Raw genomic sequence first — 16,057 nt, 5'->3', positions numbered from 1 at the left:
GGATCATCCTGCCTCAGCCTCCCAAGTGACAGGGAACACAGGCAGGAGCCACCAAGCCAGATTCCACAGTGTGTATTTTAACCAGCCCTCCAGCTAGTTCTGATGGGCACTCAAGTTTGACAGCCATTGTTCTGGATCAGTGCTTTCTCATGTTGGTGTGAACCTTTAACCTTTAGCACCAAGTATGTACCTCCAAGAAACAGAGCAATTTGGGGATCTACCTACATTCTCCAAAGAACTTCAGCTTAAGTAAAATAATGGGACGGTGTGGGGGGAAGAGTGGGATGTAGTGACATCCAAGCCATCCAGCCTAGCACTGGATGTTCTTTCGCCCCCTGAATGGCAGCACTCCAGGGTGCCCTCTGTTCGAACCTCTTCCACCCTGGCGGCCACTCCTGGGCACTCCCAGCCCTGCAGCCCGGAGAGAGGTTGCCGGGTCCAGCAGCTGGTCACAGAAACAGTCTGGACGTTGGAGTCCCATTGTTTGAAGCCTATGGGATTTAAGGTTCTGGGACGCGCGGCTGGAAGCCCGGAGAGCCACCATCCCCAGCCCAGCTAGGCACAGACCTGCGCTCCCTCTCCGGCCCCGAGGGCGCGTCCGGGCTCTGCGCAAGGACGCGGGTGACTGTTGAGTCCCCCTCCCCCTCCTCGGCCGGCCGAGCGGCGAGTCGCCGGAGCTGGGGGCGGGACGGTGCCCCGGGGGCAGGGCAGGCGTGGTGGCCGCGGCCCTCCGGGTGGGGGAGCCCGCCGCGACCCCGCCCTCCCCGGCCAGCCAATGGAGGCCGAGGCGCCGGGTCCGGATTGGAGCGGGCGCTGGGCGGCCGGCGCGGGGGCCGGGGCGAGGGGCGGGCGAGGCGAGCGCTGTCAGCGCGGTTATAAGGGAGGGAAAAGTTCCCTGCGCCGAGAGCCGGGCAGGCGCACGCTCGTACGGCGGCCGCAGCGGCAGGGCGGGGCCGGCAGGGGCGGCGGCGGCGGAGGAAGCCCCCCGGGAGCGCGACCTCGCTTCCCTCGGCGTCTCGCTCGGACCTCGGCGCGTCCCGGCTTCCCGAGGACTTTTGCGCGCAGACATGGGCGGCGTCGGGGAGCCCGGCGGGGAGCCGGGGCCGCGGGAGGGGCCCGCTCAGCCGGGGGCGCCGCTGCCCGTCTACCGCTGGGAGCAGATCCGCAAGCACGACCTGCCGGGCGACAAGTGGCTGGTCATCGAGCGCCGCGTCTACGACATCAGTCGCTGGGCACAGCGGCACCCAGGGGGCAGCCGCCTCATCGGCCACCACGGCGCGGAGGACGCCACGGTAAGGAAGCCCACCGTGGCAGGGGGGAGCCTGGCTCTCGCGGGGACCTGGGTCTGGCACTGTGCCGGGTTCCATCTGCGCGGCCCTCTCATCCTTCCTCCCCTCTTTGACCTCTGACCTCCACACCCGAGATCCAGAATTGGGATGGAACCCGGGGCCTGATGTAGGGTAAAGAGGTCACTTCCTTGCCTGGAAGACTGTCAGGCCGTGGAGCAGGTCTGCGTGGGGGAGGAAGGGGCCTAAGAGGTGGGTGTGCCATGGCGGCAGAGACGGCCCTAGGTGAGGACCCTCCGTGTTGCACTGAGATTAGTGTCTCCGTTTTGGGTCTCCCAGGCCAGGACAGCCTTGCTGGGTGCTTGCCGGGTGCTTGCCGGCTGCTAGGGGCAAGCCTGGGTCCCTAGAGGCCGACAGGGATGTGCCATTAGAGGCTGGGGGCTGGGCAGCAAAGCTTGGGCAGGGCCTGGAGGTCTGTGGCTTTCCTCAGAGCTGCTGTGAAGCGCTTGGAGGGCCGGTGACTCACCTCTGCTGGGCTGGCAGCTGCACGTGGGAGGATTTTGCCAGCCAGGCAGGGTGGGCCTTATTGGGAAGCACAGTCACCCCAGGAATAGGCTGGCCCTTGGGGACCCTGTCTTCCCATTCCCAGCCCATGTCTAGACAAGGAGGGATGTGGCCCTGCCCACAGGGCCGGCCGGCTGGAGCAGCCACCAGTGGCGCAGCCTGTCCAAGGTCTTACCAGCTCTTTTCCCCTATCCCCCACCTTGGACAATAGGGATTGAGGCCACAGTGCTCTGTCCTTGAGAGTCCAGAATTCTAGGTAGGGATCTGAGGGAATGAATCCCTAATGGCCGAACTTTAGGTGGAGAGGAGATTCAGCCTTGGCCAGGACTGTCAGCATTCCTGTCTTCCCTCTCCTGACCCAGGGAACTGAGGGATTAGAGTGAGGAGTCTCCTGAAATTCTAGGGGGACTGCATAGTCATGGGTTGAAACAGCCTGTGGGCCAGTCAGTGTGTGGGCACGTGCAGGCCTCTATGTGTGCCCACACACAGTTGTAAGTGTGGTTTTATGTGTGATTCTGCCAGGGAATGGCAGGCATGAGGTGTCACAACCCCACTGCCAGAGCTGTGGCCACCCTTCAAGGGTCTTGTTATGAATGCCTGTTCTGGCCTTTTCAACCTGTAGGCCAGGGTGGGGGCAGGTGAGGGAAGGACTACAGAGAACACTTGTTAATCACTTTTTCCTGCTTGGTGCCAGGCCTCCATCTGATGGTTTTGTCATTGATTCATAGCCAGTAAGTCCTGTTTAAAAAAAAAAAAAAATCTCTTGGCTCTCTGGGCCTGAGTCGGCCTTTGGAGGCTCTGAATGGCCTTGAACCAGGCATGCCACTCCTGAGCCTCCGTTTTTTCATCTGGGGCGTGGGTAGGACCGTGCCTCTTCGACTCTGGGGCCCCAAGGCTTCCATGACGTAGTTCCTATGTGCAATGCATGTTGCTGGCTCCTCAGGGTGAGCATGCCCCACACACTGGAGAATGCAGTAGGATGGCTGTGACAGAGCTGGGCCTTTTCTCGGAGCCTTATCTGGTTCCAACCCTGTCTATAATAGAAAGGGGGTGCTGGAGGCCATCATGCATCTCCCTCAAGGCTCCAGACACTGGTTGGAATTGCCGGAAATACCTGGTCTGCTCAGGCCAAAGGGGTTGAGAAGTGGCTGGGTGCGGGGTACCCCGGTCTTTGTCCAGGATGGGCCCACATCTGGGGGCGAGACCAGCCCTGTGCCCTGTATAATGGAGCCCAGATGCCCCATCCCAGACCCTGGAGCTCAGATGATGGGGGTGGGGCAGTGACCTCTCACCAGCCCATCAGCTGTTCTCATGTCCAGGCAACAGAAGCCTTCCTGCCAGGAAATTCCCAGAGTTCCTGTGCCATGAAGTCAGCCTGTGGCCATCCTGGGATACAAAGCCTTGTGCCCTGGGGAAAGAGCTCTGGGCCCAGGGCCAGGTTTATCATAGGCACCCTGGGACTAGCACAGCGAGCCAGAGAGGGCTGAGGCCCAGCCACTTCTGATCAGGAGTATATAAGAGCCAGGTACCTACTACCTTCTATATGCCAGATTCTAAGTTCAATGCTTGTCCATAATAATTCTTTCTTTTTCTTTTTTTTTTTTTTTTTTTTTGTGGTGCTGGGGATTTAACCCAGGGCTTTGTGCATGTGAGGCAAGCACTGTACCAACTGAGCTATATCCCCAGCCCCCAATACTTTCTTTTAATCCTAAAATACTCCCATGAGACAGGCACTGTTACTATTATTCCCACTTTACAGATTAGAAAAGCAAGGCTCAGGGAGGCAAAGTGAAATTAAGTGGCAAGTTTGGCATTTGAACACACAGCCATGCTCTTCGCCACATAGTGACTGCATGTTGTTTCCATCATTCATTCATTCTTTAGTGACTGGATCCTTATATCCATCAGTGAGCTTTTATGAGCCTCAGGATGCAGCTATGAACAAAACCTCTGCAGGGAAGGATTTCTTGGCAGAGAGATCAACTAGAGAAAAGGCTCAGGGGTGGGATCATACTTCTTATATCTAAGGAATGCACCATGGTGGCAGTAGATACCAGTGGTGGGGGTACGAGTGCAAGAGGCAGCGATACCAGGGCTCCTCCTGACCCTTCATGCCCTTGGACGGACTTTGCTTTATTCTCTTAGGAGGGGGAGCCATGGGAATCTGATTCTTAATGGAGAGGGGAAAGGCGGAACCTTCTAGGAAAAGAGCTAGGGGCTGAGAGAAGGGATGGTAGGGAGGCCACTCAGAAGAAGTGACCATTCAGCTGGACCTTAAAGTGCAGTGTGGCCAGAGAAGAGTTTAAGAGATGCTGTGGACACAGGGATACTAGTGGGAGCCCCTCGAGTTAGCTCTGAGTTGTCTCTCAACAGGGAGCTGTCTTGGGCTCACACAGTGACTCTTCCCTTCTGGGTGCTGCTTGTCCCATCAGTGTAGTGGGGATCAGAATACTTTCATCTTGGGCACTCTGTGATGATAGATGGTATGGGGCAGCTGTGTGATGGTTCACCATGGGCCAATAAGCCTTGTACACATACATGTGGTGAATTCCCTGCCCATAGCTCCATGGGAAAGATGAGGGGTTTCCCAGCACCCCATTGTGCCCTTTGGGCTAAAGCACTAACTGCTGCAGATTGAATAGACCTTCTGAGCCCCTTGGCCTGGGATCCTCCCTCTAAGTAGCCTGCTGGGCTTGAACTCAGCTGGAGGTGGGGGTGGCCAGTGCTACCACCAGAGGCTGTGTCATAGTAATTTCAGCCAACAATTACTGAACAAGCAGTGTTCTGAGAGTTTTGGGCTTGGTAACTAATTTAATTTTCTAAACAATTTTATAAAATGGGTCCTCTTGTTCCCCTATTTTGCAGGTGAGAGGGTGGAGGCCAAAAATAAGTAATGTAATGGGACCTTCTTGGGACCCTGAAAGGCCAGGGCCTTCCTCCTTGGGCTTGGGAGGTGTGGTTGTGTCTGGGTGGGAGCTGTAGAGGGGGAGGCCCAGGACTAGGCAGGTCCGAGGCCAAGTGAGAACAAGGTGGCTCCTGCCATCTGAAACCCAGTGTCCACTCTCTGGCCCCACCCACCATCCTGGCTTTTTTGAAAGTTCTGCTGCTGAATGGCCACTCCCTGTGAAGTGTGGCCGCTGTGGTCTCTGGCAGGCATTTTTGGCTATGTCCTCATCCACCCAGCCTCCTTCCCTGGGGGGAGGCAGTACTCCCTCCCCCCACTCGGGGAGGAGTCAGGATTCTCCCACGCTGTCAGGAATGCCGAGTGCAGAGGTGGGAATGCTGGTGACCTAGTGTGTCAGGCAGCCCTCCTGCTCCCTCCTGAGGATACCTAAGGCTCCAGCTGAGCTCCAGTGCTAGAGCCACAACTCACTGGTGGAGAGAATACCAAGTACCCAAGGGCCTGATGGCTTTGGGGCCAGCACTGTGATCTGCACCTGTGGGATCAAGGGTGCTGGCTGGAGGAGGACCTCTCGTGCATGCCCACCCTTCACTGGGATGCCAGGGGTGCTGGGAGACAGGGGTACCAGCCCTCAGCTGAGCGCTGCTGCGCAGACTGGAACTGGAGGTGCCACGTTCGGAGCAGTGTCCTCGTTTCCTCCTCTCGAGCCCCGGTTTCCCCATCTGTAAAAGTGATGTTCTGGTGGGGAGGAGGGGGAGGGCATTTCAGTGACCTGAGTTCCTGCTCCGTCCTCCACCCAGCAGAGCCAGAGAGCCAAGTTTCCGGGGGGGTGTCCTTGGAGACCCCAACTCCACCCCCATCTCCAGCACAGGCCTAAGGAGGCAGGTCCAGACCACCCAGACCCCAGCAGCTCTATGCATTCCCTGCACTGCTGAACTTCCTGACTGATCTGGAATGTTCTCTGTGCTTTGGCCAGTGACCAAAACTCCCTCCCTCCCCTGCCATCTCTGGGTGAAAGGAGGCTGCTTACCCTTCTCCCTTGGCGGGAGGCGTGGCTGGGACTTGATGGAGTGCTCCTGCCCATGCTCAGGCCCGTGTCAGCAGGCTCTGAACTCTAAGTGGACTCAGGAAAAGGTCATCAGGACCAGGGGCTCAGATGAGAGCCCAGCTGTGGAGCACTCGCTGCCACCAGGTCCCTCTGAGGGCTTTACCTGTGCCAACTCTGTCTTCCCAGCAGCCCGTGAGATGGGCCTTAATGGTTCCTGAAGAAATGTGGGGAAGGAGGTGCAGTCTTCTCTGGGGCTCCTTGGCTCCTAAGTGGTATCTCAGGCTCCATCCTGGGCAGGCCGGCTCCAGACTGTCCCCTTCAACACCCCCGCCAGCCGCTACGTGGAGGGCATGGGCAGGGGCCCTGGGAGTCAGCCACGCCCCTCTGAGGTTTCAGGGCCGGCAGGGCTGGGTTTTAGCCGTATGCTGAGGAAGCATGAGCGTCACACTCTCATTTGAATCCCAGCTCTGCCACTACTAAGTGACCTGGACAGGCATCCCTACCACTCTCCTCCCCAGTTAAATGGTACCTCCAGGTAGGGGTCCTAGGGTTTGGATACATTCTCCTAGAAGGATGTTTCTGGGTACATGGCCGGGTCGGGGGCTCCTGCAGTTCCTTGAGACCCATTGACGTGGCCCAAGAACTGCTCTCCCATGCACCACACCTCAAACTTCCAGCAACTGTGTCCTTGGCCACTCGGGATAATGACTGGCCTCACCCCACCCCACCCAGGAGGCTCACTGCCTCCCTTCTAGCCCAGGAATGGCTGCCCCATGGAGACTGCTGAGTGGCCACAAGCACAGCTTCACAGTCAGCCCTGGGTTCTGATCTAGTATCAGTCAAATGGAGCTGTGTGACCTTGAGTAAGAGGCTTAACCTCTCTGAGTCTTCATTTCTGCATGGCCCCTGGGTCCTTGAACAGAGGCCCAGAGAGGACTAGTAGGTCACATGACCTAGAAAAGGCCATTTGCCGGTTTATCAGGCTTTGGTCTGGTTGGGGGTCCTACCTTGCTGGTTCTCAAGAAGTGCAGGCACCACGATGCCTACCCAGCCCTGTAGCCCAGGCTACTCTCCAAGATCTGCTAGAGCCCTGACCACATTGCCCTAGAATTTTCTGACCTGCCCTGAGGAGGCTCACACCTCCCCTCTAAGGGATGGACTTGACTGGAAGACCCTTGGACAGGCCTGGACTGGTGCACCCCCTCGGTGCCTATGCAGGCCTGGGTCAGACAGGACCAAGGAGGTCGATGCATGCCCAGCACTCAGCTTCTAGCTCAAGGTGGTGGCCACAGAACAGATGGGAGGGGGAGGGAAGGGCTGGGAGTGGGAGGGAAGGGCTGGGAGGGAGGAAATCCTGGGACCAGAGGCTTGTGTGTGTGCGAGGCCAGCGTGTGCACGTCGTGTGTCGAGGCCTGGTGCTCACGCGGGCTGTGACTGGGCCTGCTTCCAGGAGTCCAGATCTGACTTGCAGGGGTGTTTGGGTGGGTGGGTCTGCATGTGTGTGCCCTGTGGAGGGCACAGCCTTGCAAAAGAACAGAGAGCACCCAGCTCCCCTTACAAGAGGTCCTAGAGTAATCAGACTCACAGGGACAGAGAAGAGGGTGGGCCTTGCCAGGGCTGGGGAGGAGAGAGTGGGGAGGTAGTGTTTCAGCTGGGAAAGGTGAAGTTCTGGAAATGGACAGTGGTAATCGTTACCCAGCACAGGTGAACATACTTAATGCCAGTGAGCAGTACACCGAAAAATGTAATGCTCAGCAGCCTGAACCTGAAGGGCCCTGAAGTCTGGCTACCTTGGTTCACTCAGGAAATCAAGGCCAGTAGGTCAGTGGACTAGGTCAAGGTCACACTGTGGGCAGGGCAGCAAATCCCCAGGAACAGTCTTCCCTCCTTTCTCCCCTGCCCTCACCAACCCCAGCTCCCCAGAGAGCCAGGGCCCAGGCAGCAGAGGGCAGGAGATGGTGGACTGTCCATGCATGTCCTCTAAATGGCGGCTGGCAGGGGCCTGGGTGCTTCCTTTCTCCTGGATGGTGCAGGGCTGGCCTGGCAGTGATGTCCTATCACTTTCAGTTTCATTGACTGTTTTAATTGACACTTAATAATTGCACATATTCAGGGGTGCAGTGTGATATTTCAGCACACCTACACAATGTACAGTGATCAGATAAGGGTAATTAGCACTGTCACACTGTCCCCGTGAGGTGGCCAAAGACACCACTTCTCACCTGCACACGTTGGTAGGCTTATTAGCAAGAGGACAGCAGGAGGCCCCTGTTCTCCACCTGCCTCCCTCAAAGGTACTTATTTCCTTCAGCGTCTGGGGGCCCCTTCAGTCACCTCTCCCGGGCCCAAGGGGACACTCTGCCCAGGCAGTGTAGTCCAGCCTGCTGTCTGGCTGTGCCTCGCCCAATCAGAGGGAGGCTCTGAAAGCTAAATAAAAATCCATCCGAGAGCTGTGAACAATTAATGGGCCAAATACAATACCACGGACAAACAGGGTCTGTGCCAAGTGCAATACCAACCGCGACCAGGAAGGCTGAGCCAGCCGCTGTGTGAAGTTCACGTTTACCCGCCCATCAGCGCTGCCGCTTCCTGACGGCTTCTTTCCCCAGCTCCTTATCTTCGTCCCCCTCTGTCTTGTCCTTCAGCCCCTCTCTTTGTTTCCTTCTCCTCCATGGCACCCACCCCCACTCCAGCTACTACTCAGAATCACAGGAATGTTAGATTCTTCTTTTTTTTTTTTAACTTAAAAAAAAGTGTACTTTCTGTTACTTTTAAATCAAATGTGTTTACCCAGTCAAGTATCCTTCCTTGTACACCCCAAGAACTCTGTGTCCCGCCACTGATAGTTTCCACTCAGGAGCCCAGGTGTCCTTAATTACAAGGCTCCCCACACCCATAACCCCAGCTGCTCAGGAGCCTGAGGTACGAGGATCACAAGTTCAAGGCCAGCCTGGTCGATTTAGCAAGGCGCTGTCTTAGGACTGGGAGTGCAGCTCAGTGGTAGAATGTCCTTGGGTCCCATCCCCAGACTGGGAAAAAATAAAAGGGTATAATTTAGAGAAAGCTTTTTGGAAGAGCCAAACCCTTTCATGAAAGGAATCAGCCCTCCAGGGATTGTCTCTCTGTAAACCGGATTTTCATCCTTTCAGCCATGTTTGGAGAATGTTGTGCGCCAGGCAGAGCAGATGGGGCACAGCAGGCCAGGGGTCTTGAGCCGGTACCCAGGGCCTGGGAAGCCCCAGGGAGGGCTCACAGGCACGCCTGGTCCCCTTGGTCCTCTTGGCTCTTGAAGAGCCCGCTGACTTTCTCTCCATCTGCCTGTCTGTCTGTCTGCCCATCCATCAAGAGCCTTTCCGCCCTGTCTCTGCCAGCCGCTTCTGGGTGCTACTCCAGCTGTCTGTCTGTCTGTCCACCTGACTGTCTGCTCTCCTTCAGGACGCCTTCCGTGCCTTCCACCAGGATCTCAACTTTGTGCGCAAGTTCCTGCAGCCCCTGCTGATCGGAGAGCTGGCCCCAGAAGAGCCCAGCCAGGACGGACCTCAGAATGTGAGGGGGACAGTGCTGGAGGGCTTGGGGACACCGCTACATTATGCTGGGGGATGCAGGGTCAGAGCTGGGCTTGCCCCCGGGGCTTGGGCAGACAGTCACAGTTGTAGCCATGTCCTGCACAAGTCCGGGCTCCAGATAAGACTTGGCCAGGCGCCTGCTGTGCGTTCCCAGGGGAGGCCCTTCCCTGCCCCAGGCCTGGCGGCCCCCGCTACAGTCAGGATTGGGTGAGCTGAGTTCTGAGGGTTTCCTCTCCTGTTTCTGGCTCTCTGCTTCTCACCCACCCCACACTCTGAGCGGAGGGGGAAACTTGGTCCTCGGTCAGGCCCCTAACTCACCCCCTGGCCAGGCGCTCCCGTGCCTCCATCCTTCCCCTCTGCCCTCACCTCTTGGGCCAGGCTCCAGGAGGAGAGGCTGGGACCTGGGAGCTGTGGGAGGCCTCTGGGGAGGCCTCACCTCAGCTCAGCGGTTACTCTGCCGTGGCAGGTCCAGCTGATTGAGGACTTCCGAGCCCTGCGCCAAGCAGCCGAGGACATGAAGCTGTTCGAGGCTGATCCCACCTTCTTCGCCCTCCTGCTGGGCCACATCCTGGCCATGGAGGTGCTGGCTTGGCTCATCGTCTACCTCCTGGGCCCTGGCTGGGTGCCCAGCACCCTTGCTGCCCTCATCCTGGCCGTCTCCCAGGTGATCCCCGGGCTACCCAACAGAGAGGCCCAGCACATGTGGGCGCAGGAACGTATTTGCTGTGTGAATGGATACACCAAAGAGTGAGCTGCCCGCGGCCCGTGGGGATTGCCTGCGGTCAAGCCGTGGTCTCCATGAGCCAAGGAAGTTCTTTGCTTAATAAATCCTGTGTAGGAACAGGGCAGAGAGCCCAAGGTTACCACCCCAGGACAGACTTGTGTAGGGGAAGAAAAGGATGATCCCTCCTGCCCACCATAAAGGTCATGGCCCCTGTAATACAAGACAGGTTAACGAGAGAAAAGCAAATTTATTTGCTCATCATTTTATGGGACAAGGGAGTCTTCAGAGGGAAGAACCAAAGACCGGGGCAAACTCCCCATTTGTACACTTGGGGTCCGTGCAGCAGGGCAGCCGTGTAGAACTGGACAGGAAGAGTAGAGCCAATGGAGACGGACGAGTAGGGAAACCCAGCCAGGCCTGTCCAGATTCTCCAGGGCCTCTCTGAGCAGCATTCTTCCCTCCCAGGTGTAGACAGGGCCCTTTCTGAAAGTGGGGGTCTTAGGATCCACTGTTGGATAAGATGGGTCAGAGCAGTTCTTTGTGGCCACCTCCAAGTCAGGGAGATTGAGAGTCCTATCGTGAGGCCTCGAAGCTGGGCTTCACAGGGGAGGGGCTCTGCTTTCTGTGCCCTGCCCTGGGACATGGCAGCTTCTGTGGCTTGCCTTAGGGGACAGGAAGGCAGGAGAGGGCTGGAGAGAAACTTTGCTTTTGAGGCTGGGCTCTGACCTTTGCAAGGCCCTTCACCGCTGCCAGCACTCAGTTACCCTGGTTTGTGAAAACAGGAAATGGCCCCCAGGGACGTCTAAGTGATGCAGCATCTGCAGTGGGCATAGCCCTGGGAGCTAGAAGAGCCGCAGCTCAGGGCTGGGGTCCCATGCTGCTCTCCGCTGACCCTGCCCCTCTCCCCAGGCCCAGTGCTGGTGTCTGCAGCATGACCTGGGTCACGCCTCCATCTTCAGGAAGTCCCGGTGGAACCACGTGGCCCAGCAGTTTGTGATGGGACAGCTGAAGGTGAGGGCCCTGGTGGGATGGTGGTCAGTACCCAAGGAGGGCAGTGCGCCGGGCCTGCCCAGCTGTGTGGGTGCAGTGGGGGCGTGGCCTGGCCCTGCCCCTGAAGCCCCTTCTCCCCTAGGGCTTCTCTGCCCACTGGTGGAACTTCCGCCACTTCCAGCACCATGCCAAGCCCAACATCTTCCACAAGGACCCAGACGTCACCGTGGCACCTGTCTTCCTCCTGGGGGAGTCGTCTGTCGAGGTGGGTGGGGAGGGACATGGACACTCTTAGGCCAGGCCTGCAGCTGAAGGGACCTGGCAGCAACTGAGCTACCCACGGAGGCCCCTTCCAGCCCCTGCCCTCATCCCTACTCGAGCTCCAGTCCCAGCCCCTGTCCCAGGTGCTTCCCTTCCTTCCCACCTCCTACCCAGCTGGGACCAGGAGCCCAGCTGCTAGAATCTAGAGTTGCCTTTGACCTTGGCCCCAGCCAGCCCCCTGACCTTGGCCTGGAGAGCTGCTCTCCCCAGCCGCCGCCTGTCTCCACAGTACGGCAAGAAGAAACGCAGATACCTTCCTTACAACCACCAGCACCTGTACTTCTTCCTGAGTGAGTGTGCATCAGTCCTTCTAGGGGTGGGGACGTGGCAGGGCCACGCCTGAGTCTGCACTGTCCCCCCTGCCGTCCCAGCGCTCACGCCCTGCCTGCTCCAGGCCTGCAGCCTGGGCTCCCTCTCCCAGCACCAAGCCTTCTGCCTGGCTGCTCCCCCACCTCAGTCAAGCCCTGCACGGAACTTTCCAGGCCCCAGCCAGGATTCCCTTCTGCCCTCACATAGGGTGGTCTGGAGCCCTAGAGCATTTGGGCAGTTTTGGCAAACAGGGACAGGGTGAGGATTCAAGGGCAGGAGCGTGTGGGGCTGTTCCCTGACGTGGGAGTCAGGAAACGGCAGGACAGGGGTGAGCCGAGGGAACAAGTGTGGACCAAGCCTTGTGGGTGACGACGCAGGGTCGACCCAGCTGGACGGGACCAGTGCCAGCATCCCAGGGGTGTGTGTGGAGGTACAGCCCCCTCTGCCCACTTCCTTATATCCCAGCCCTGCTCCTGCTCTCTGCCCCTTCTTGCAGTTGGCCCGCCGCTGCTCACCTTGGTGAACTTTGAAGTGGAGAATCTGGCGTACATGCTGGTGTGCCTGCAGTGGACGGTGAGTGGGGATGCTCAGGACCAGTGGACAGCCGGGGCAGGGCTTCAGCCCCAGTGCAGAGGGGTACCCACGCATGGGGGTGCATGGGGGTGGGGAGCGAGTGTCTGCCTGACTGTGTAGCCTGCAGAGAGAGCAAGCGTCCACAGAGGCACCGAGTGTGTCTCTGTAGGGGCGTCCACAAAGGTCTCTGGGCCGACGGTGCCAGGTGTCTGTCCCAGGCAGGCATATGATAGCATTCCCCTCCGTGGTCAGCCCTGTGAGCTGACAGCACAGGGACCTTGTCCTTTCACCCAGTTGAGAAAGTAGAGACCCAGGGAGGGGCAGTGGCCTATCCAGGGCTCCCAGGCAAATGAAGCTGAAGGTCAGATGGCCCGGCCCCTCCCCCACCCCCTCCCGCTGGCCGGCCTCCAGACCTCGTCCCTGGAGGCCGCTCAGCATTGCCTCCACCCCCTGCAGGACTTGCTCTGGGCTGCCAGCTTCTACTCCCGCTTCTTCTTGTCCTACGTCCCCTTCTACGGTGTCCCTGGGGCCCTGCTTCTCTTTGTTGCTGTCAGGTATGGCCAGACTCAGGATGGTGGGAGTGGGGAGGTCACACACAAGCAGCAGGCGGCCCTGACCACAGTCCTCCTGGGCAGCGTCCACCCCTCCACCACCCTAACCCACAGCAGTGCCACCGCCCTGGGCTGTCGGGGGAATCAGATAAACATGAGGGGAGGCTGCTAGGGTGGGCAGGTGGGGGGAAGCAGCCCGGCTTGCGGGTCACCCGAGTGTCCACCCCCACGAGCCGGGAGTCTCTGCTCAGCCTTGCAGTGATCACGGCTCCATTCAGCTGCTTTAAACCCCCGCGAGGGAGCAATTCCCCGACCCCACTGCGCCCAGGGGAAGCTGGGGACAGGCATACTGCAGCCTGCACTCTCCCACAGGGTCCTGGAGAGCCACTGGTTCGTGTGGATCACGCAGATGAACCACATCCCCAAGGAGATCGGCCACGAGAAGCACCGGGACTGGGCCAGCTCTCAGGTGGGCAGTGGGGAGGGCTGGTGATGTGTCCCAGTGGGCAGGGAGGGATGGGGCCAGCCAGGTATGGAAGGCAGGCCCGGGGGGCAGGACCTGAGCCAGCGTCCCTTACCTGCGCCCCCCTGCCCCTGGCAGCTGGCAGCCACCTGCAATGTGGAGCCCTCGCTCTTCATCGACTGGTTCAGCGGGCACCTCAACTTCCAGATTGAACACCAGTGAGTGAGACCTCGGGTCTTGACAGGTAGCGGGTGAGCCCCGGGGCGGAGCCAGGAGCCCCTTCCCCACCTTTCATGGGGAGGCCGAGACCAGAGTCCTGGGCTTGCAGGGCCGGGGAGGTGAGGCGCGGCAGGGCTCCCTCTGCCAGCCCTGCTCAAACGCCGGCCATGTCCCCCCACCCCAGCCTCTTCCCCACCATGCCAAGGCACAACTACCGCAGGGTGGCCCCGCTGGTCCAGGCGCTGTGTGCCAAGCACGGCCTGCACTATGAGGTGAAGCCCTTCCTCACCGCCCTGATGGACATCGTCGGGTAAGGCTCTGCCCAGCCCCTTCCTTCCTGGAGGTTCTGGGGGCCACACTGATCCCCATCCCAGCTCAGCTGCTGAGCACCGGGCCCCTCGTCCACACGGGCCCCCTAAGAGCTGGCGACGAGGCCTCTCTGGGTCAGCCGTGCCTCCTCCCTTCTCAGCATTGACTCATACAGTGAGAATTCTTGGAGCATCTATAAATACCTCAGTGAGCAAGACAGGCGGTCCCTGCCCTCCTGGAGCTGACATTCTAGTGATTTAAAAGAAAAATGAGTCAAACTGCAGAAAAAGTGAACGTGTTCTGGCAAAAAACAAAACAAACAAACAAAAAAAACCCAGGAGCAGGTGAGATAGAAAGTAGGCAGGGGTTGCAGTTACAGGATGGATGGCAGATGGGCGGGGTCAAGATGCCAGCTTGTGAGCAGAGACGAGAGAAGCTGAGAGGGCTGGCCCTGGGGCATCTGGCAGAAGAATATTCCAGGCCAAGAGTGCCACCATGCAAAGGCCCCGAGGCAGGAGCATACTGCCGTGTAGGACCTGAGCCTCATCTTGGGACGAGGCTGTGGCTGGGAGCACACTGTGGGCCAGAGCCAAAGCAGAAAGGCAGAGCAGAGGCCCTGGCAGCCTGGAGGTGGGAACACAGATCAATCGCGGGTCTTCCTCCTCTGGGCCCTGGCACACGCTGTTCCCTTTGCTTGGATGCCCTCCGTTCTCTGCTGCTGTCCAGACTTGAGGTCTCCCCATGTTCTCCCAGCCTGGTCCTCTGAGTCCGTTGCCATTCAGCAGAGCACTGTGTAAGCCCTGGCGCGGGGTTTCCTAGTGAGTTGTTGATATGTCTGACTCTTGTGCCTGACTTCAGGTGCCTGGTGGGCCATGTCCTAGGTGTGTTAGGTCACAAGGTCCAGCAGGAGAGGGCCACAGGAACTAGGAGAAGGAGGGACAGGCCCACCGGGACTCCTACCCCGACTTGGCTTTGTCCACATCCCCCCATCTGCATCCCATCCAGCTAATGTGTGCCCAAGCTGCTCCCTGGCCCCGTTCACCTGCCTGCCTCAGGGGAGGGGACTCCCAGGAGACTGGGGACTCACCACGGGAGCCTGGGGTGTTGGTGTCCTGTAATTGAGTCTCTGCCCGCCACACCTCCCAGGTCCCTGAAGAAGTCTGGCGACATCTGGCTGGATGCCTACCTCCACCAGTGAGGGCAGCCCCCGGAGGAGAGAAGGGGTAAGGGCCAGGGCCTCAGCAGCCACGAGCCAGACCGCCAGACCGGCCGACGGACAGCCTCACCCTCCGTGCCCAGCCCAGATGCCCTGTGTGTCCTGCAGGCCCTGCTGTCTTTCCCTCCACCCTCTTGCCTGCCTGTTCAGCCGCTCTGCAGCGTGGCTCTGGGCCCAACAGGACCAGGAGTCGAGGGAGGGACCTAAAGCCACACCGGAGCACAGCATGTTTTCCTAAAGCAAGAAATGGGGGAAACTGTTATTTTTATATAAAAACCGACCCAGATATATTATGGAGCAGAGTGTGGAGTTTGCATGAGTTTGGGGGCTGGAATCTGCCCTGGACGCCCCATGGGTGTCTGGCCCTGGGTATCCAGTGTCATGGTATCCAGGGAGGTTGGTGGCTGAGGAGTTCCCCTCCCTCTCTGGGTGCTCTGGGTTGGGGGTGGTGACAGCTGGTCTCAGATCCACATCACTCACCAGCAACCTGGCAAGTCCTTCTGGACTTCAGCTCATTTCACTCCTCTGCGGGACAGGACGGGGCTGGTCCAGCAGACGAAGGCCCAGGGCTGAGGGCCACGTCAGCAGGCGCCTTCAGGGCCTGGGAAGGGCAGCTGATGTATCCCTGGACCTGCACCAGCCTTGTTTTGCAGCCCTCCAGGAGATGGGGGCTCAGAGGGCTACGTGCTGTGGGCCACCTGCCCCACTCAGGACCACACCTGGCATCACATGGGTAGGGGCAGTGTGGCCTGTGGCCACCTGGGGCCAGGTGCTTGCCTGCTGTTGCTTCAGTGAATAAGTCAGATCCTTAGGGCACAACAGTCCCACCCCTGAGCCCCAGGAGTCCAGGAACTTGTCCTTGGGCAGGGCATTGCCCTTCACTGGCCCTCGCCTCCTGTCTGCACAGTGGGTATGGCTGGACGTCCTGGGTTGGGACAGTTCTGGGGAGGGCTGACCCAGGGCTTTGCGTGTGCTAAGCACACACACACTTAGCTATGTCCCCAGCTGGGGAGGCC

General features: G+C 59.0%; 1 protein-coding gene across 2 annotated transcripts; it reads left to right on the top strand.

Moving 5' to 3' along the window:
• The first annotated feature begins 823 nt into the window (after window positions 1-823).
• On the top strand, window positions 824-15,338 carry FADS3 (fatty acid desaturase 3). 2 transcript variants are annotated; one of them, XM_081281356.1, is made up of 12 exons: window positions 827-1,292; window positions 9,236-9,346; window positions 9,833-10,030; window positions 11,000-11,101; window positions 11,223-11,345; window positions 11,631-11,691; window positions 12,207-12,283; window positions 12,740-12,837; window positions 13,207-13,303; window positions 13,436-13,515; window positions 13,701-13,826; window positions 14,972-15,338. In XM_081281356.1, exons 1-12 carry the CDS (start codon window positions 1,068-1,070, stop codon window positions 15,021-15,023), a joined length of 1,350 nt encoding a protein of 449 aa, XP_081137482.1. In that variant the 5' UTR covers window positions 827-1,067; the 3' UTR covers window positions 15,024-15,338. The 2 variants fall into 2 exon arrangements, with proteins under 2 accessions (XP_081137483.1, XP_081137482.1); XM_081281357.1 differs by lacking the exon at window positions 9,833-10,030 and having other exon boundaries at window positions 824-1,292.
• Window positions 15,339-16,057: the final 719 nt, after the last annotated feature.

The sequence above is a fragment of the Spermophilus citellus genome (genome assembly GCF_964194105.1).
Source record: "Spermophilus citellus genome assembly, chromosome: 2".
In the NCBI taxonomy this organism is placed as follows: Eukaryota; Metazoa; Chordata; class Mammalia; order Rodentia; family Sciuridae; genus Spermophilus; species Spermophilus citellus.
This window is presented reverse-complemented; position numbering and strand designations above follow the sequence as displayed.

Excerpts from the sequence above, each read along its gene's own strand:
- FADS3 (XM_081281356.1), top strand. The coding sequence starts at position 1,068 with ATGGGCGGCGTCGGGGAGCCCGGCGGGGAGCCGGGGCCGCGGGAGGGG. Across the intron at positions 1,293-9,235 it reads ACGGCGCGGAGGACGCCACG|GACGCCTTCCGTGCCTTCCA; the intron begins GTAAGGAAGCCC and ends GCTCTCCTTCAG. Across the intron at positions 13,304-13,435 it reads GGGACTGGGCCAGCTCTCAG|CTGGCAGCCACCTGCAATGT; the intron begins GTGGGCAGTGGG and ends TGCCCCTGGCAG.